Source organism: Vollenhovia emeryi, unplaced genomic scaffold (assembly GCF_000949405.1).
Source record: "Vollenhovia emeryi isolate VEMERY1.0 unplaced genomic scaffold, V.emery_V1.0 DF939261.1, whole genome shotgun sequence".
Lineage (NCBI taxonomy): Eukaryota > Metazoa > Arthropoda > Insecta > Hymenoptera > Formicidae > Vollenhovia > Vollenhovia emeryi.
Genome location: NW_011967105.1, coordinates 207,802 through 229,016, shown reverse-complemented (window position 1 = coordinate 229,016; position 21,215 = coordinate 207,802). Strand labels below are relative to the sequence as shown.

At 42.2% G+C, this 21,215-nt stretch overlaps 3 protein-coding genes across 19 annotated transcripts; 2 read left to right on the top strand and 1 right to left on the bottom strand.

Moving 5' to 3' along the window:
- The first annotated feature begins 1,463 nt into the window (after nt 1-1,463).
- Nucleotides 1,464-10,963, top strand: LOC105559645 (neuropathy target esterase sws). 3 transcript variants are annotated; one of them, XM_012008095.1, is made up of 15 exons: nt 1,464-1,667; nt 2,376-2,777; nt 2,853-3,272; nt 3,354-3,679; nt 3,759-4,134; nt 4,243-4,536; nt 4,739-5,118; nt 5,217-5,385; nt 5,591-5,968; nt 6,095-6,370; nt 6,596-6,782; nt 8,369-8,485; nt 8,801-9,121; nt 9,265-9,560; nt 10,576-10,963. In XM_012008095.1, exons 1-15 carry the CDS (start codon nt 1,662-1,664, stop codon nt 10,675-10,677), a joined length of 4,050 nt encoding a protein of 1,349 aa, XP_011863485.1. In that variant the 5' UTR covers nt 1,464-1,661; the 3' UTR covers nt 10,678-10,963. The 3 variants fall into 3 exon arrangements, with proteins under 3 accessions (XP_011863485.1, XP_011863486.1, XP_011863484.1); XM_012008094.1 differs by lacking the exon at nt 8,369-8,485 and adding an exon at nt 7,808-7,924 and having other exon boundaries at nt 1,465-1,667; XM_012008096.1 differs by lacking the exon at nt 8,369-8,485.
- Nucleotides 10,964-11,044: 81 nt separating this feature from the next.
- Nucleotides 11,045-14,275, bottom strand: LOC105559646 (folylpolyglutamate synthase, mitochondrial). 4 transcript variants are annotated; one of them, XM_012008098.1, is made up of 4 exons: nt 14,145-14,275; nt 13,165-13,222; nt 12,692-12,825; nt 11,045-12,442 (listed from the first exon to the last, which is right to left on the bottom strand). In XM_012008098.1, the coding sequence occupies exons 1-4, from the start codon at nt 14,210-14,212 to the stop codon at nt 11,119-11,121; spliced, it is 1,584 nt and encodes a 527-aa protein (XP_011863488.1). In that variant the 5' UTR covers nt 14,213-14,275; the 3' UTR covers nt 11,045-11,118. The 4 variants fall into 4 exon arrangements, with proteins under 4 accessions (XP_011863488.1, XP_011863489.1, XP_011863490.1 ...); XM_012008099.1 differs by lacking the exon at nt 14,145-14,275 and adding an exon at nt 13,593-13,900; XM_012008100.1 differs by lacking the exon at nt 14,145-14,275 and adding an exon at nt 13,625-13,900.
- LOC105559647 (E3 ubiquitin-protein ligase RNF14-like) lies at nt 13,229-21,166 on the top strand. 12 transcript variants are annotated; one of them, XM_012008110.1, is made up of 5 exons: nt 13,229-13,538; nt 18,808-18,855; nt 18,957-19,946; nt 20,601-20,765; nt 20,911-21,166. In XM_012008110.1, exons 3-5 carry the CDS (start codon nt 18,966-18,968, stop codon nt 21,148-21,150), a joined length of 1,386 nt encoding a protein of 461 aa, XP_011863500.1. In that variant the 5' UTR covers nt 13,229-13,538; nt 18,808-18,855; nt 18,957-18,965; the 3' UTR covers nt 21,151-21,166. The 12 variants fall into 12 exon arrangements, with proteins under 12 accessions (XP_011863500.1, XP_011863496.1, XP_011863499.1 ...); XM_012008109.1 differs by lacking the exon at nt 13,229-13,538 and adding an exon at nt 14,473-14,543; XM_012008113.1 differs by lacking the exon at nt 13,229-13,538 and adding an exon at nt 17,322-17,338.
- Nucleotides 21,167-21,215: the final 49 nt, after the last annotated feature.

The following is a 21,215-nucleotide window of genomic DNA, read 5'->3' as shown; positions in this document are numbered from 1 at the left end:
CAGTTAAATCTGGTTGAACGTCACTTCTCAAGAATCAAAAGGAACACGCATTCAACTGAGTTATGACGTCACAAGTGCGATTTATCTGAGTTTTCATGTAAAAGGAAAGCAACTATTGGCGACGAATCGCGTTGCCCGCGCGCGATAAGTCACGCCTCGTGCGTGCTCGCGCGTGTCCCGATTTGTTTGAGACGTGCGAATCTGCCGATTCGACTTGGACGTTCGTTCAGGGCCGATTGTCGAAACGCGCGGACGCCGGAGTTACGTATCTCCTGGCAGAGCCGAGCTCTCTGCCGGAAGTTCTAACTAAAGAAATAAACGCAGAATTAAATATGAAATTGTGTAATAAAGCAGTAGTGGTATGTGAACGGTAGTTCGCGCATTTATAATTTACTGCCGTCTACTCGTCGTCACTGAACGAGTTCAGTAACATGTAATAATTACAATAGCTGGCAGAATTACGTACAACAAAGTTAAATCAACGGCACGCGATACTATTTTCCTACTGGATTGTTTACGAGAAACAATAAGGATGCAAGGCTAAAAGCCTGATTGGCTCTCGTAGGCAATCCAGTAGGAAAAACAGTATCGCACACCGCTGGCTTAACAATTGGCATTAAGGCCTGTGTCCACGATGCTAGAACTTGGTCCAGGTTCTAGTTTCGAGAAATGCGTGGCCAATCAGCTTGCAGCTATTCCATAAAAGCTGCAAGCTGATTGGCTGCGCATTTCTTAAAACTAGGAACTAGGAACCAAGTTCCAGCATCGTGAACGCAGGCCTTAAGTCCCAGTTCCAGGGACTTAGTCCCAGTCTACAATAGATGATTTAAGCCCTAAGCTTTAAGAAATTGGCCAATCACGGTCAAGTATGAGTAGAATACGCGACTGTGATTAGTCAATTTCTTAAGGCTAAGTCCCAGTCTACAATAGATGATTTAAGCCCTAAGCTTTAAGAAATTGGCCAATCACGGTCAAGTATGAGTAGAATGCGCGACTGTGATTAGTCAATTTCTTAAGGCTTAGGGCTTAAATCTCTATTGTAGACTGGGACTTAGGGTTTAAATCTCTGTTGTAGACTAGGACTTATAAAGCCCGATTTAATTATCGTTCATACGACACTTTACGTTAATATTTGCTAGCTATTAATAATCCGACTAATGTCCGTTTCTACCAACGCAGTTTAATTTTAATCTCGGCTCAACTTACTTGACACCATTTTCTAGTTCTACAAGTTAGAAAAGAGATAAGTAATCCGGACCGAGGTCAAAAGTTAATCCGCACTGGCAGAGACGGGCGTGGGTCCACCTTTATAAGGTGACTTTCAAAACGTAGCCGCGGTCGTAAAAGTGAAGAAACGACAGGACTGCAGCTTCGCAGGACGAGGACGAGCGCGTTTGGCGGCTCTCGCCGAGGTGCGTCCCCGTCGCACATGAATTATTTTAAATCATCGATCCCGCAGCCGCGCTGACAAAATGGCGCTGGATGACTCGAGCCAAGTGTCAAAGGTCGTTTACTCGCGCGATAAATAATAAATTTTTCGTACGGACGGGCTCGACTAGGCCGATCAAGCGCGTCCCGTGCTCGCCGACGTATGCTGTCCTGGTCGTGACACCCTGTCCCGGGCGGATCTTGCGGCGGAGAGGGAGACATGAGTACCCACTATGGAGGTTGGGCATACTTAATCGTTGCCTGGAAATTATTCTCATTCGCCGACTTTGATTAGACTTTGGTCGACACGATTTTCGAGACGTCACGCCTAGTCGCGTTCGCGTGCAATCGCGGTCTGATTTTTCGCAACCGGCGGCGCCGCAGGTGTAACCTAACGAGGTGTCCGAGTGTCGCTGGTCCGCGGTGCCCGAGGTTTCACCAAGATTTCCCTCTTCCGAGAGAAGTTACCGTTGCGTTGTACATTACGTAACGGGCTGTAAACTTTAGAGCGGAGGCATATCGCGACGTTAGTTATTTCGCGAATGAACGGGGACATTAATCAGAACTGTCGTCTCGGATTTATCTCGCGTACGAAACATTCCTTACCTCTCGAGGACGGACTTGCGTAATTCGCATAATAGCCAGTAATGTACCTTCGACGACAGTAATCGGGATTCCCTTTAGGTCCCCTTTAGGTCCCCTTTAGGCCCGGTCTACAATGGGTTGTTAGTCTGAAATCAGAACTATATATCGGTCCTTTTTCTTCCACCCGGAAAGGAAAAGGATCAACATATGGTTCCGACTTCTGACTAGCGACTACCAACTCATTGTAGTCCAGGCCTTAAGGAAGACCTGGATCCTTACGGCGGAAAGGATATATTTTATATCCTTTCCTAAATAACGCAGCGTACCTGAGGCGCATTAACGATCGAATATGTCTCTTGCAGGTGATCGAATTATTTAATAAGTTCAACGAGAGCCTGGGATCGTACATACTTTCAAGATGGATCGGCAGGTTCATAGAGGAATACCAAACGTCGAGGACCATCTTCGTCGTGGCCATCGTCCTGCTCCTCATTTTCCTGATCGCGTCGATCTTCGTGGTGCGCAAATGGAAGAACAAGGAGTTCCTGCCGGAGGTGAAGGAGTTCGTCGGGGTGGGCACGGGGAAGCCGAGGTTCAGGAAGAGGGACAAGGTTCTCTTTTACGGCAGGAAGATGCTGCGCAAGGTCAAGTCCATCGGTGGTCAGGTGCACGCCACCGGACAGGGGAAGAAAAGACGGGCGGTCATGAGATTCGCCCGTCGACTGTTGCAGCTTAAGAAGGACACTGTCCCGCAGCAGCTCAAAGTACGGTTTCGCGACGGTTAACCGGCCAATTGCTCACCTTGCGCGACGTCCCTAAACGAACCGTTTCATCTCTAGGTGCTGGAACCACCGGCGGAATACCTGGAGGAGGACTTGGGGCCCGGCGAGCGAGTGCCGCCGGACGCTCTGTACATGCTGCAGAGCATCAGGGTCTTCGGCCACTTCGAGAAGCCCGTGTTCCTGAAATTGTGCAAGTACACGGAGATCATGAACCTGCCCGCCGGCAACACGCTGTTCAAGATCGGGGACCCCGACGAGAATTTGTTTATAGTCCAGCAGGGTTTGGTCAACGTGTACATCACCGGACCCGACGGCGCTCAGATCTCGTTGAAAGTCGTAAAGACGGGCGAGTCCGTTACCAGTCTTCTTAGCTTTACCGACGTACTTACCGGGCATACGAGCACATACAAAACTGTATCGGCAAGAGCCGTAGAGAATTCTGTTGTAGTAAAGTTACCAATGAGCGCGTTCCAAGAAGTAAGTTGCCTTGTATTCCACTTCAACGTTCCATTATGCTACATGAGATCACGTAGACGTTTCGCGCTGATATTATTTCAGGTATTTCAAGATTATCCTGACGCCTTTGTTCGAGTTATCCAGGTCATTATGGTAAGGCTGCAGAGGGTTACCTTCACCGCTCTCCATCAATATCTCGGCCTCTCCGCGGAATTGGTCAATCAGGGGTCGCACAAGAAGAAACAGAGTCCGTTCTCCGGTTCGCCGGTACGATCGAGAACGAGAGAGAGCTTCGCCTGGCAGAGCACCGAGACCGCACCTGGTGTATTCCCAGCCGGTACGTCGGACGTGCACGATTCCAGCGACCTTCCTCAGCGCGATACATCTGGCACAAGCGCCTCTCAACCTGTGCCCATCGCGAACCGACGGTGAGAAACGTTTAAAGACGTTGATTATACCCCTTCGAGTTAAGGTAAATCAGACTGATTCTATGAGATTACCTTGCAGGGCGAGGAACAGTGTCGACTGGAGGAACCAGAGCTCTTTCTCGCAGGCGGGTAATGAAAATTCGGCAGAGATGGTACCAGAATGCGACTCTCACTGGACAACACCACCCCCTGCGGCGACTTCTCAATCCACACACGGATCGCATCCGGAATCCTCTCATTCGGGAAGTACTTATTCCAGTAAAATCAAACGCCAGATCAGCGAGACGGGGCAGCAGCAGCAGCAGCAACAGCTGGATGAAGCGCAGCTCGTGCAAATAGCCACTGACGCGTTCGTTCGTGAACTTGGTATAGAGGACGAGACGGTGCTCAAAGACAAGGTTCAGATCAGGGAAGTGCCGGTTGGTACTTATCTGATGAAGGAGGAGTCTCACAAGGTTTGCCATTTTGCATTTGCCAAGTGCATGCTGTACGTCGCATATGAAGGGAAAGAATTATTTCTTTTACAAATGTAGAAGCATTACCAAGATTTAATCGCGTTGTAGGATGTCGCACTCGTGTACGTGCTCTCGGGCTCGCTGATAGTAAGCCAACGCGTATCGGAGGGCCGAGACGCTGGTCAAGAAGTGCACATGTTCAGCGCTCATCAGGGTGAAATTGTCGGCGGTTTGGCAGTGCTAACCGGCGAACCATCCTTTTACACAATTAGAGCGAAGCATGCCAGCCGTATCGCGTTACTCAGCAAATTGACGTTCTTCGCTATCATGCGGGATCAGCCTACAGTCGTGTTGCACGTGGCAAATACCGTCGTTCGCAGATTAAGTCCTTTCGTAAGACAGGTGAGAGTCTGTAAAAGAAATAAAAGTTGTTATTAAAAGAATTTCCAACAAATGTATTACTACAAGGGAGAGAAATGCCAGCTTCGATAGAGTTGCACCTTTACAGTCTAATAATAGATATTTTTAATAATATTTTGTATAAGTTTATACTTTTTTCGTCAAATTCGCGTAATTATATTACTTTTTTTTCTTTCTTTGATAGGTGGATTTCGCTCTCGACTGGTTGTTTCTTGAAAGCGGTCGAGCCGTTTACAGACAAGGGGATGAGTCGGATTCGACGTTCATTGTGTTAAGTGGACGATTGCGATCGGTGATCACTTACAAAAACGGCAAAAAGGAACCGGTAGCGGAATACGGAAAAGGTGACCTGGTAGGAATCGTAGAGATGGTCACGCAGACTCCCAGGTCGACGACAGTTATGGCGGTTCGGGATTCTGAGCTGGCGAAGCTACCGGAAGGTTTATTCAATGTGATCAAACTCAGATATCCGATTGTCGTCACGAGATTAATAAATCTTCTTGGTCATCGCATACTCGGCAGTTGGCAGCAACCGCATGCAAAAAACGGCAGCAATGATACTCAGTAAATTTGATGCTCAGATCTTTACACAAATCAGTGCTTTATGTTTATCACGTTATTAAAACGTAGATTTTTTTTTTCATTAAAAAATCACTTTACAGACGAGCTGCAGCAACGGTTGACGCTAGACCCGCGCAAATTAATTTCTCGACTGTTGCCATAGTGCCGGTGTCGGACGATGTACCACTGACTGCTTTTACTTATGAATTGTATCATTCTTTATGTGCCATTGGACCCTGTCTTCGCCTAACGTCAGATGTCGTAAGAAAGGTATCGTTATCGCGAATCTTAATTATTCTAACAACATTTATCTTGATCATATAATTCAACACCGGTTGTATATTATACGTGTAGCGTGGTTCTCTTTAATTCGTTTGTAATTTTTTAAATGTAATCAGTTTGTAGTAAAAACAAAATATTGATTTCTCGAAGATAATAATGCACTGATCGTCAATTTTGTTCTTTTTTAATATAGACTTTAGGAACGACTATCATGGAGCCTGCAAACGAGTACCGATTAACTTCCTGGCTCGCACAGCAGGAAGATCAGCACAGAATCTCTCTGTATCAATGTGATTCAAGTTACACGCTGTGGACTCAGCGATGCGTGAGACAGGCAGATTGTATTCTTATCGTGGGTCTGGGCGATCGGCCGCCATCGATTGGCCGGACAGAACGTGAGATAGAACGGCTGGTAATGCGAACGCAGAAAGAACTAGTGCTATTGCACAGGGAGCAGAATCAACGACCGACGAACACCGTTCAGTGGTTGAACATGAGATTGTGGGTATCCAGCCACCATCACATCCAGTGCCCGAAGCGGATGTTCACCAGGAGATCGCAGTATAGAATTGTAAGCAATGATTAACCGGGAAATCTAAATCTAAATCTAATTTTACTTATGATATTAAAATTTTAAAAATTAATTTGCAAACATCAGTGGGAGAGAAAGAGTAATCTAAAATATGTCGCACCGCAGAACGAGTTGTACTCCAAGGTGCTCATGTCGGAGCCAAACGTACACAGCGATTTCAGTAGACTAGCGCGATGGCTGACCGGCACCTCGGTCGGTCTCGTCCTAGGTGGAGGCGGTGCGAGAGGCGCTGCTCACGTTGGCATGCTGAAGGCCATCATCGAGGCAGGTATACCTATAGATATGGTCGGCGGTGTCAGCATCGGCGCCTTCATGGGCGCGCTGTGGTGCATGGAAAAGAACATCACCACTACCACACAAAAGGCTAGAGAGTGGTCCAAGGTGAGACAAAGTAGATCTCGCGATTCCTGTCGTTGTACTTTGGATTCTCTCATCACTGTAAATGTTCAAAGTAATCTGCAGAATTATATTTTTCTTCCCAAATCCCTGAAGTATAGAGAGATCTCAATTAAATTTACCTCGCTTTTGCGTCTTAATAATCGCTTTGAAATCCTTACCGTTGAATCGAGAAATGTCCGTATGTAAAAATATTGTGTCTGCTGGCAGAAAATGACGCAGTGGTGGCGGCAGATCATGGACTTGACTTATCCGATGACTTCGATGTTCTCCGGTAAAGATTTTAACAAGACAATACAGCAGACTTTCGGCGACACACATATAGAGGACTTGTGGCTCCCGTATTTCACTATAACCACAGACATCACGGACTCCTGTATGCGCACGCATAGACACGGTCTGTACAAATATAGTGCTTTGCATTTTTTTCCATGCTAAATTATTGAAGCTTCCAGTTTGATTTAATTTTCATACATTCCGCCATTCATGTATTTATGATTATTAAATATAAATTTGTATAATAAATCGATTGCTATTTGTATGATAAACTGTTTCATGGTTTCAAGGATCCTGCAAGTTTAGTGCAGTGAATCTTCTAGGAATGTAACTAGAAGCTTTGATACATTATTAACAATACTTGCATACACCCAGAGTGAGTCAAAAAGTAAATGCGTAAGAGATGTGCTTCATTTCATAGATAAAGTCTGAAACTACTTGCCTCGGCAATCGGTTTTGGATGTCTGTATCAAAAAATGGAAACGTACGAGAAATCGTTCTTTCTTAATTGATTCACACTAACAGCTGCGTCGTGGCATGTAGGATTTTTGTTTTAGATGCACATTAGCATGATAGTAGAAGCTTTAACGAGCGGGAGTGAGCTTTCCGGATAACCATTGTTGACGTACTCTCCGTTTAATGCCGTTTTTAAAGAGAAAACCGAACGAGGCGTATTTTTATTTTTCACTCGAATGTATAAAATTTGTAAATTGATGTGCATATACTTCCTGTACGCTTATCACTGAATTTGTGACATCGACAAAAAAAGAACTTGCTCAACCTACCAAAACTACTACTTCAAAATTTACATGTAAAGCACAATATGCTATCAACTTTTCTAAACATGAAAAAGGATAAAACATTCAACGCGAATGAAACGTTTAAATGGCTGTGTAATTTAGGAATATTTAAAGATTCACCGCGTAATGCCATTAAAATTTCTTTTAATTAAATCATCACTGCTGATGGCAGTTTCAATCAGTTAATTTTGATTAACGATTGGTCTTCCTCGTTACACGCACTTGCACACAAACGGACAGTCTGATTGGTTACAGTTAACACAAACTTAAGAATACAGGAAGTACTTCGGATAATGTATACACGGGTAAATGCAGGATATTAAAGAGAATGATTCGTCGTCTTTAGGATCGCTGTGGCGGTACATTCGGGCCTCGATGTCATTGTCTGGTTATATGCCACCCATGTGTGACCCCGTTGATGGCCATCTCCTGCTCGACGGCGGGTACGTCAATAACCTTCCAGGTAATCCCAGATCACACTGATAAAACGGTTGCACTTTTCGCACAATTAACAGAACCTAAAAGAAAACACCATAACGTTAATAATGGTGTCAAGATAATATGAAATTTATTTAGAAGGCACCGCTAGGGATTCGTATATGCTTGATCTTAATAGTAAAGAATTTATATAAATCCAAGTTTATATAAATTATGCAATTTAGTAATTCGCCTGAAAGTGAGAGAGATCGATTGTATTTATTTTGCGGCAAAATACTAGTTCTTCTTTTAAATTCAATCGCGCTGATCTAATTTTAGTTTAATTCTGTATCACTTCATATTTACCTTGGCACGATGTCGAAGATTTATCTACGGGTGTTACCGAGACCAATTTATTCAGAAACATCAAGCTCACTCCCGTTGATAAAAGATGCAGTTTATCGAATTCTGAATAGTTAAGTCCGCTCAGGTTTGCTATGGAGATATATTCGCGGCAGTATGACTATCGCGGGGGTCTTTCCTCCGATTTGCGATCCCCTTGACGGGCATCTTTTGGTCGACGGGTGTTATGTTAATAACGTGCCAGGTATTCGTCTTTTCTATCGTTTACGTCTAATCCTGATTGTAATCTCCCAAACGTGGCTCTTGATAGTTTTAGTACACCAGTATATTCCTGAAATTTTTTCGAGGAATGTAGCATGATATAAGATCAATCTAGAAATAAATATAAATTATATAAAAGAAAGTAAAGATACAATTCCGTGAATAAAATATCACAGAGTACAATATACAACGTAAATTCCATAATTTTTCGTTTAACAAGTTAAACCTTTTAGAAAGTAGAGACAACGAATTGATGCTAACGTTCTCGATTCATGCGTTCTCCCCGTTTCCGTTCAAGCTGACGAGATGCTGCGGCAAGGAGCACATCACATTCTGGCCATCGACGTCGGCTCACAGGACGACACAGACTTGACGAATTACGGGGACTCGTTGTCCGGCTGGTGGTTATTGTGGAAGCGGTGGAATCCATTCGCCACACCTGTAAAGGTGCCAAATCTACCGGACATCCAGTCGAGACTGGCGTACGTGAGCTGCGTACGTCAGCTAGAAGAGGTGAAGAGTTCGGATTATTGCGAGTACATCAGACCGCCGATCGACAGGTACAAGACCCTCCAGTTTGCCAATTTCGACGAGATCAAGGATGTGGGGTACCATCACGGTGAGAAATTTCTGCGTTGTAAATCAACTAATAGAAATTGTAAAGCATATGTTATACAATATGAATTTCTTACTAGAAAGTAACGAAACGTACATATATACTTGAACACATTTATAAGATTGGAATGAATCGCGTTTCCTCAGGGAAAACGTATTTCGAGGGGCAATCGAAAGCCGGAGTTCTGCCTCGATTCAACGCGGATCGAGAAAACGCGAGAGCTATGCAAGCGAAATACCAAGCAGCTAATCAACAGTCACCCTCTTCGTACACTTTCACCGATCTCGCGCAGATGGTGTGTAAAGTTTCGCGTGGTAGCCGATACATCGATCTCGACGATTCAGATTCGGACGAGGAGCTAGAGGAGTTCGAGGCGGACCTGGAGGAAGATGCGCAGGAAGTAGGATACGCGTCCGAGCCCACTGCCGGTATTTTAGATCAGGCAAGTTATATTATATTATATTTTATTAATCGGAATATTTGTATAAGAATATTAAAAATTGATCGGGAAGACATATACCTCACGTTTTCTTTAAAGATTCACCATAGTGATCTCTCGACGGCATCGAATATGCGATTAAAAAAAAATTAACGTGCCCATTGATTGAATAAATGTTAGACATGCATATGCAATTTAATGTAGTTATACCAATGGCTAGACTAAATCATACTTTAGTACATACTATCTATAGATTTAATCTAGCCATTGTCCCAACTTCATTTAATTGCGTGTATACATATGTATAACGCAATATGGTAGACTCGAAGAGGATGGTTTAATCCATGCTGCTTTGTACGATACAATATTTATTAGTTAATATTTATCATATCTGTGTACCATATTGTCCATAGTAATAAATAGGGGTGTAAGGAGGTAGGCACAAAGACGCGCCGCTTATTAATTTTCGGCAAGAAAAGTAACTGGCTAGGACTAGAAGACCAGGATTCGAACTTGGGACCTTCCTGCTTGCCGGGCGAACGCTCTTCCACTTTCCAGCAACGTACACAGGCGACACTGCGTAACACAGTGAATCGTTTTATCTTTGTTGTTTGCCATTATTAAACGAGGATAAAATAATTATCTGTATTGCACCGTGTCATTCTGTGTCTCTTGCTGGAAAGCATCCTGAGCTATCCAGGCCCACACTCGAAATCTTTCTCACTTACCTACTTAATTTTACTGAATAAGTAGGAACAGTATGCTATATGTATACTATACATATTTTTTTTCTATTTTCACTTATCACTTAGAAAAGATTGTAGCCCATTTTAATTTCAAAACTCGCCCTGCATATCGATATAACAAATTACACGAAAAATTGAACTTAAATTTTGATTAAGCAAATTATAAGATTAAAATATTTACCTATCACTTATTATAAAATATAAAACGTTTTTATTAAATTCCTTTTTATATAATGATAATGTATAGTTATAACTGTTTTATTTTATTCTAGAGCCCTGAGGATAATCGCCTGAGACGAAGAACTGGCGTTTCACTTAGTCTATCCGATACCGAGGCAGAGTCGGAACTAGACTACCATCCAAAGATTTTTTGAATACTTATTTACAATTATCCGCGCGCGCGCGATATCGTATCTGCATATTACTCGCTCAGTAAAATGAAGTCAACGTAATTTTCTTGCCAACAACTTACTCGAGTGCACTGCGAGCGATTGACCTATATTGAAGTACAAAAGCAATTGTTGCAAATATATAACCATGGAACGTCGCTCTGAAATTATCACACGATGCGATACGTGTCGCTTTAACATTATAAGTAATTAATATGATTGTTACTATTAATATTATGTTAAATATAATTCTACGATTTCTAAAAAAAAATCATTTTTTACTATTCCACTGTCCTGTCATATTCTCGTACATGTGTCAAAAGATGCGGTAATGTCTCGCATCAAGCAGAAGCGTAGCGATATATCGACATCGACATCGACGCGAGCATCTTAACAAGTCAAATTTTATGCCTATTTTATATTACATTAAAAATCACTGCGCATTGTTAAGCCAGGGTCCAGGATAGTCAGTAACGCGCCAACCAAATGTAAGGATCCTGTTACAAGAATCTCTATCTTATCGTGACTGTCCCCTCGCGACGATACATGCTCTTTAATGTCGCTGATCACCTCGGCAACGTTATTCTTCACTACTGAACTATTGCCCCAGAACGCGCTGTGCTTTCTGCATTTACTTGTCTCTTCATCGATTACTATGTGACTCGATAAATCCTCCACGCTGACCACGCCGGCGTAATTTGGAGTGAAATAAGCTCTATCGAAGTTCAGGGGTTTCAGTAGGTTTAAGAATGGCAGGGAATTCCGGGTGCCGCTGGTGTGAAATATCAAGAACTTATTGGATGCTTCCTGGCTGTTTCTTTTAAACCACGATACACAATTGACGATACTCTCGTACGTGTGAGCACCGTCCAGAAAGAAATCCGCGACACTGGTCTTGAGAATTTGCGTGCGGCCAGGCCATTTGCAGTCCGTCAACGCTGTCATGACGTTATCTAATGAAATTATCTGCGATGCGTCGACATCGCTTTGAAAATCGTAAAAGTTCTCGGTGTAATAAAATTGCGCAACGGACTCGTCGCGACGCGCTTTCATCCACTCGAATGCCAGACTGATCGCCAGCAAAGCATTTTGATACAGCACGCCGTATTTAAGCGCCAGAGCTATTTCGATGGCATTGGGTACCAATGTGCAATTTTGGGCCGAAACCACTTCCAGGTTGCGGCACTTCCTTTCCACGGCTCGTTCCTGCAGAACGCGCATCGCCGACTGCAGTTGCGGCACCGTGAAAGCCAGCGCATTCGGCTTGAAGATCCCCGACTTCTGATAAGCGATCTCCGGCAGAGTGTTGCCCAGTAAACTAGTATGCTCCAGACTCAGCCTCGTTATACCCACGCAAACCGGATTCCGCACGATATTGGTGCAATCCAGTTCGCCACCGATTCCCACCTCGATGATGGCTACGTCAACATTCGCCTCCAGAAACACGTGGAACATGAGAATCGTCAGGAACTTGTAGTACATCGGCATGTCAGACTCGGACTCCCGTGCTTCCTCCAGACGTCGGTAGACAGTCCAGAAGCAGCCAGCGAAGTGCTCCTTGCTGATGGGTTCGCCATTTATCTGAATGCGCTCCCGCACAGAGACTAGGTGCGGCGAGCTGTAGAAACCCGTGGTGAAGCCGTGCTGTCGCAGAATCGCCTCCGCAAACGCACACGTTGTACCCTTACCCTTGGTACCAGCGACATGGATGATGGACAGAGTGTCCAGCAAGTCCAAATCGATGCCAGACCTACGACAGATTTGAAGGTGGACTGAGTTCTCGAAATTACAGCGTCGAGAATCAAACTTGGAAAGTCGCATCTAATACTTTGAAGCAGCGTCTCTTAATAGAGAAGAGAAACACTTCACTTCGCTGTATCTCACTTTTGCAGCAATTAATTAAATTAAACGCGTGAATTTCAAAGAGGCACAAGCGAAGTGGTCTACTTGAAAAAATTCCAATTCCATTTCAACATTGAAATACTGATCACTCGGTTACCGAATTAAATATTTTTCAGTCTCCTTTAATTTCGTGGAATCATTCGGGTCGTGCTTCCTTTTCGCAAGATCATCGACGGATCGCAGATAAGCGGCGTTGCTTTGTAGATTGTTGTTCAACATTTTTATGGCTTCCTGCAAGAGAGACAACGTGTGTACATATCGCATTTGCATGTAGACCTTTTATTTACACGTGTCATATTATTTATCCGACCTGAGACTACAACTTGTTCTTTTCCTAAAGAAATTCTTTAATCGTAATATATTCCGCTGCGACGTAGTGCGGCAACAAACACGCGCCCGAGTTGCTAATTTTAAATGATGCAAATCGAATGTTGGAAATTAACTTTAGTAAAATCAAATAATACAAGTACCAAAGCGAGGATATTCGGGCAACTTCTCGATGAATAGAGTGAAGAGACGATAGAAAATTGTGAAATGACGCAGTTGGCGGCGATGGCCGATCGCGCTTACCTCGTAGGTCCCATTGTGGACGGAACGGCATCCGCTCTGCAGCATTCTTCTTAACAAACTAAACATTGAGATCCACTTACGTAATCGTACAAGAAACGATAAAGTAACAGAGTTGTTTTTATCATGTTACAAAAGTCAAAGTTCGAGTCGCATGCACGAGGAGCAGCTACGTGTTGCTTTGAGACCGGGGAGAAAAGAAAGAGACAGAGAGAGACAGAGAGAGACAGATGGAGAGGTAGAGAGAGAGAGAGAGAGAGTTGAACTGTTATCAAAATGCGTCCAAACGGGACCGCGTTTCGAAGATCGTTTTTCTGAAGATCATTTGGCGTGAACGTGAAGATCGAGCACTCGCCGATCGAGAACCTCAAAGTTCGGTAAGAAAATCACGTGGAATACTTGAAGACTCCTCTCGAGAGCCCGTCACTTGCATTATTGTCGTGCGAAAACCCGTGGATTTAACCTGTCCGCACTTCAAGTCGGCAGCTCTAGCAGCTCGCGTAGCGAGGTTCGTTCAAGCTCGAAATTCCGAGGGCAAATACTGAAGTATGGATCGTTCCGCCGTGCTCATTAATTCCTCTTTTCCGATATCTATCAATTTAACCATTCGACGCGAGCACGCGTGCACATACAACAGCGACGACGTGCGTTTTCCCGCCACGAGTAGCACGTGGCAACTCGGCGAGAGCGGTGGTGTTTTCTGAACGCTGGCCACGCTCAGCGGAAGAAGCTGCTTCGCTACCGTTGTAAAATCTGAATGGAGCGTAACTTGCGTAGCGTAACCTGCGTATCACCAATCACAGGACTAGTTCAACGGAATTATTGAAACGGTTCTATCAGAATGACCCTGTGATTGGTGATACGCAGGTTACGCTACGCAAGTTACGCTCCATGTGAATGAGGACTCACAGAACGCTGGGTCTATATATATATGTATATATATATATATGTCTATGGTCCGAATAAAAGTATGTTGTATGTACGACGCTTCGAAGTCCAGCACGCGTAGTTCATAAATTTGCCGTTCGACCATACTGCGAACAGTGCCCATGAAATGCAACCACTTTTTAGCCTATCCGGCCCTACCCCTACCACAGTCCCCTACCACTGAATCCGGGCCTGCGTTCGTTTTCTCCCACCGGGAGCATAAACTATACTGAAAGTCTATAATTTACGTAACGTAAACTATAGAGATTCAGTATAGTTTATGCTCCCAGTGGGAGAAAACGAACGCAAGTATAGTCTCTAGTCTTCCTGGGGCGGAAACAGACTCCCGATTTCGAGACTTTTTTTCAGTCGTTTTCGGGTGCGACGTAGGATCGTTTGCTGCTCGATCAACATTTCTCTCTTCAGTAAATAGAAATATCACACACTTTGGTAATGTAAGTATCGCGTTGTAAACATGATCGTGTCACGATTACATGTTACGTTAACTCTTCCGACGCATGGTAGGATTTAACTTACAGGATAAAAACATCGCGCGACATCGCTAAGTAATTATTACTGACTGTAACATAATATTAAATTAACGTTATCGCCACGTGTTTTCCGTTACGCGTTGCTGAGCTGGTACGCCGCAATTTTTCGAAAAACTTGACATTTGGCTGTATTTTGTAAAATGTAAAGCATAATTTCGAGAGAAAACTGGAGGCTCCAGATAACAGTACAGACGTACAGTGGCAATGAGTTGCATGAGTCAAAAGACGACGCGTAGATTGTCTCCCCCTCCCCCTCTCTCCACCACTGATAAAATAAATCTATAGTTTCCGTCACGTGCACTGTAGATTAAATATGTACTGTACTTGACGTGGACTATAGGGCCCGGTTTCACCAACGCGAGTTAATCTAATCGGTCGGTTAACTTTCAGGGTGCCAACAGCCGAACATAAAACTGATCTTTATTAACCTATTTTCTTGGTATCAGTTTTATGTTCGGCTGTTGTCACCCTGAAAGTTAACTGACCGATTAGGTTAAAGCCCGCTGCAGACGATGCTATTTTTCCTGCTGGATTGCTTGCGATTTAGTAAATTACTATCATTGCACCACTCAGCATTCAGGATTCCTAGTAATTTACTAAATTGCAAGCAATCCAGCAGGAAAAATAGTCTGCAGCGGGCTTAACTCGCGTTGGTGAAACCGGGCCTAAAGGCCTGTGTCCACGATGCTAGGACTTGGTCCAAGTTCTAGTTTCGAGAAATGTGTAGCCAATCGACTTGCAGCTTTTATGGAATAGCTGCAACTTGATTGGCTACACATTTCTCGGAACTAAAACTTGGACCAGGTTCTAGCATCGTGGACACAAGGCTTTAAGGGCCAGTTTCACAAACATCGTTTAACCGCTAACCCATGGTTAATTGATCCTCTGTCTCTTCTTGGATAACAAGAGAGAAAGATATAAGAAGACGACTGAACTCTGGTTAACAGTTAACCGACGTTTGTGAAACTGGACCTTAATGAATTTTTTCAACAAGAGAAAACGAACGCAAGCATGTCCGTTGCACCTTTACGAAAAACAGCACAACTAAAGGCTCAGGGCGACGTCCCATGGAACGGAATACGCGGAAGTGGAATCAGCGGATCGCTCATCACAAGACCGTTTCGAAAGAATTTTTGAAAGGGCTCTATCAGAATGATCTTGCGATTGGCGATCCGCTGATTCCGCTTCCGCGTGTTCCGCTCCATGGGACGCCCACACTCAGGGCCACTTCAACCAAACTCCGGTTAAAATAATTGATCTTCAGTGTTACCAACAGCATCTCTGCATTTCCCCGCATTTCTCTCGTCTTAAGCCTTGTGTCCACGATCCAAGAACTGTGTCCAAGTTCTAGTTCCGAGAAATGCGTAGCCAATCACCTTGCAGCTTTTATGGAATAGCTGCAGGTTGATTGGCTACACATTTCTCGAAACTAGAACTTGAACCAAGTTCTTGGATCGTGGACACAAGGCTTAAGTCCCAGTCTACAATAGAGATTTAAGCCCTAAGCCTTAGTCCCAGTCTACAATAGAGATTTAAGCCCTAAGCCTTAAGAAATTGACTAATCACAGTCGCGCATTCTTCTCATACTTGACCGTGATTGGCCAATTTCTTAAAGCTTAGGGCTTAAATCATCTATTGTAGACTGGGACTTAAGAAATTGACTAATCACAGTCGCGCATTCTACTCATACTTGACCGTGATTGGCCAATTTCTTAAGTCCCAGTCTACAATAGAGATTTAAGCCCTAAGCCTTAAGAAATTGACTAATCACAGTCGCGCATTCTACTCATACTTGACCGTGATTGGCTAATTTCTTAAAGCTTAGGGCTTAAATCATCTATTGTAGACTGGGACTTAAGCTTAGGGCTTAAATCATCTATTGTAGACTGGGACTCACAGTCGCGCATTCTTCTCATACTTGACCGTGATTGGCCAATTTCTTAAAGCTTAGGGCTTAAATCATCTATTGTAGACTGGGACTTAAGGTCTGCGTCCACGATGCTCGAACTTTGACCAAGTTTTTAGCATCGTGGATACAGGCCTAAAGGTTCGTCTATCCAGACGAACCTGCACAGGTGCATAAGCATACGGATAAAGAAATTGGGCCATTGCACACAAAATTGCATAGCTGCACATGCATAGCATAAGAACCGTTTAATTAAACCAACGAGCATCGAGCATTGAATCGTGTAGAAAAATACTATAATTTAAAGACCGAGATTAAAATTAATCTGCATTGGTAGTGCAGATTAATTTTACAACTGCTGGAAGTACTGAAATTGAATTGTTCCACTAAAATAATAATCCAATCTTAGTTCAGAAAATTTCTAACCGTTGCAAAAAATATATATATATACACATACATTTCATAATTATGCATTTTTAAGTATCTATTTGAGTGTCAAAAAATAATAATTTGTTCAAGATTGTTTTAACGTTGCAGCAATATAAAGAATTAATGTACAAACATTAACCAAGATTCAACGTAGAAAAGACATATATACTTCAATATTCAACATTGCAACGTTTCAGCAACATTATTTTAACTTTCTGTGCTGTATGGGTCAAGATGCAGCCTTAGGTCACATAGCAGAGCCAATTGGCTGTCGCGGGTGCAAGCGGCAAAAAGTATCATGTGCCACTGGCTTAATACGCTTAATACGAACTCGATCGAAGCAGTTTTTGTAGGCTGTGTTCCGGTCAGTGCTGAAAATCTGTGCTTAACGTTGCGTACACCATAGATCTTCAGTTATAGCGAATATCGAAACGCAGCCATAGTCAGATCTTATTTAAGATCATCTTAAGCTATCTCGTAGTCACTGAAACGATTCACGCAGCGACTGATAACAGCGACAGATAACAGCGACAGATAAACTTAAGATATCGGTCTTAAATATAACACCTGACTATGAATATCGCGGCTAAAGAGAAATTGTTTTCGTACACACTGCCCAATTCAACGTTGAATTGGGCAGTGGGCCGGCCTAAGACAGCGATTTTTAATAATTAATAACTCGTTAACTATTGCAAAACCTGCAAAGTGGTACAGGACTTTTCGACTTAGTCTAGTCCACTCTATCCCATAATAAGCGTTGATGCGGGTATTACATAACACCCTGTATAATGTAAATTATGCGCTTTAACAATCGACATGTGATGCTCCCTTGTGATGACCTTTACGACCTACGCCTTATTATCATTCAAGTACACAGAATAGTATTTCTGGAATAAATTACAATTCATTTCTTTGTAGTAATTGAATCGCTCCAAGTTATCTCTTGTTGCTCCACGTTTAAATTCTCGTCAATATAATGATAAGGACTTATACAAAGATTCTAGATATTTTCAGCGCTATTTCTTATCACCGGGCCTTTGTGTGAAAAGTCACTTCCATCAATTTGACCGGCTACTTTTTCCGATCGAACTCCGATCAACTTAACTATAGCAATTAATTTAACCGGCAGATTTGCTAACTGCAAAATTTTTAATTATTTCATTGTCTAACCCTTTTCTAATCTTTTTATTCCGTTCTAAATGTGAAATAAAAATACGAGGGTTTCGATATCGAAAACGTGGCGGTGTGTTTTGATTCGGGGGAAAAAAATGTATGAATTAAAAATTGCTCGCAACGAAGGCACAAACGTGGTTTCTGATTCTTGTTCGCTCCATTTTTATCAAGTTGTATAACATACATTTTTATTTACTTCGATACCTTTATAAATATCAATTTTAACAGCATTTTTTACATTGTAGTATTTAATTATATTACATATATCAATACATTGCACAGTAATAAAGACGACCTCAACCTTCAATTTTATTTTAAATAATGACCCAATTGATTTTTCCTTTTCTTCGTACGTATACGCTGATTAATTGTTGCGTTGAACATCAAATGAATAACGTTCTTTATTACTGTGCTTTAATATCAGACTTTTTATTTCGAAATAATTACGAGAGTTTCCCGTTGTCTGTGATATTAGAATTCTATGTACACATACATATTACATATTTTTAATCGTAATTTTTGTAATAATATAATTTTCTTTCTCTTCAAAATTAATTTCCTATTTATAATGTTATTTACAGTTTTATTTATAATTTATGTATCAACAGATATAAGTATATGGAGCACATTTTTTCTTACATTTGTCTTTTCATATTGCAGGTTCAATAGGAATATAAAATCTACAATTCCAGTAACTGTCTTTAAGAGGTTTGTTGCTTTCTCTGCATGTACATGAATACCCTTTGATACTCAGTTCAACTACATTATTATAACATGGGTCATAGTAAACTCACACTCATCTATTATAGATACCAAAGATGTCTTATGAGATTGCGAACAATCTGCAACGACAGGAGGACGAAGTGGCTATCCTTTCCAGTATCTTCGACGAGACAGAGTTCTTTTACACGAAAAGCGAATGCATAAAATGCTCGATCAGCATATCTCCAAATTGTTGTAGAAAACTGAAATTAAAGTTCACTGACAATTGTCCCGATGGGGAGGAAGCTGTTGCCGACGATATCTTTGTTGAGCACTTGCCGCCAATCAAAATGTACATGTACCTCCCTAATACATATCCATCCGAAACACCTCCGGATTTCTGCCTTTCCATAACATGGTTGACGCCTTGGGAGATATCTTTCATTTGTCAGAGATTTGACGAGATGTGGAGAGAGAACCAGGGCAACGAGATCATCTTTCTGTGGCTAAGTTTTCTACAAAATGACATTTTTGACTTTCTAAAAATAGAAGAATCCTTAGACGTTTCCTTCTTGCATTTAATTTACAAGTCACAAAATATCGTCTTGTCACGCCTAGTCCAATTGTCCGATCCCAGAGCTCAGAACGGTGCATTGTCATTTGATGTGAAAAGATTGTTAATAACTTACGACAAGAAGCAACATAAGGTGCAATTTCGCAAGAACGTTTATACCTGCCACATATGCTTCGAGGAATGCTTAGGACAGAACTGTATAGAACTGGAAATCTGTGAGCACGTATACTGCAAAAATTGTATGGAGAAGTATGTGGCCATCAGTATTGGCGACTCCAACAATGCTATATTGTGCCCGACGACAGATTGTAGGCGCAAGATAAGCGATGACGACGTCAAGACTCTCTGTCCAGATTTGTTTCACAAATACGAGCAGATCATGTTACGAGTGACATTAAACACTATGGAAGACATAGTGTATTGTCCACGAATTTCATGTCAATATCCGGTTATTAGAAACCCGAACGATGACGCACCGATTTGTCCCGTATGCAACTACTGCTTCTGCGTCTTTTGCCGTCAGGTAAGACGCATATTCAATTCAATATTTGAGCGAACACGATATATACGTATATATACAAACATATATGTATCTATTACACGGAGAGAATTTTTTTTTAATCTTACCATACGTTCTACTAGTAAAATGTATGGTATAAAATTTCAAAAAACTCAAAGTTCTTCGAAATACCGTGTTGTCCCACGATTACATGATTTTCAGGATAAAGAGTGAGAACAAGGTCGGCCCCTTTTTTTTCGCATTCGATTTTGGTCACAAAGCAGGTACCAAATGAAAGGTCTCGTCAAAATAATCGCAGATATATCAGTCTCAGTGTACCTACTTAACGATCCAAAGATATCAAACTCCAGAAATTCCAAAACCGAGTTGGAGTTTACTAAAAGATTTCCCAATGGTCGATGCTAATGACATCGTCCTGCATTTTCTATGAACTTAAGTAAGTTTTAGGTAGATTAAGTGATTTTTGGGAACCCCTTGGGAAACCTTTATAGTTGACTCCAACTCTCCAATGTTAAATAGATAAACTCTGAGATTGACATATCTGTAATCAGCTGACAAGACCTTTCGTTTGGTACTTACTTTGTGACCAAAATTTCTCTCCGTGTATCGACATATTCTACGTATCAAACTCCTATGTGTACTTGTTAATTCAAATAGTCGTACCATGGACAAGAGTCATGCGAGATGACATCGGCCTATATTGCGGAGCTCACTGAAAAGTACAAAAACAGCAACGACAAGGAGAAGAAGATGCTGGAGAAGAAATATGGCAAGCGGCAAATGCAAATAGTCGAAAGGTGTCTTACAACCGAGTATCTGAAAGTAGGTATATTAAATATGCGAGATTCGACTTTACACGAAAATAGTGCGAAAGTTGAGAAACGATTGGCAAGAATTAACGAGTTGATATTAAACAATAAGACTACGATAAGAGTATTCGTAATGATGAGTATATAACTTTGTTTAGGACAACGCGAAAAGTTGCCCGAAGTGCCATTCTTTCATTAGCAAGACTGACGGTTGCAACAAAATGACATGTGCACATTGCCAAGCTTTCTTTTGCTGGCTGTGTAACAAGCAGATATACGGATACGAGCACTTCAACAGTGCCGACAGTCCGTGTTTTGGCCTTTTGTTCGAAGGCATGCAGAACGTTATGGATTATGAGGATAATATAGAAGAATTATTTGAGCAATTCAATTTTTAAATGTCTATCATATAATGGCCAGAGACAAATAAGATCCTTATTAAGTATCGTAATTAAGATCTTGA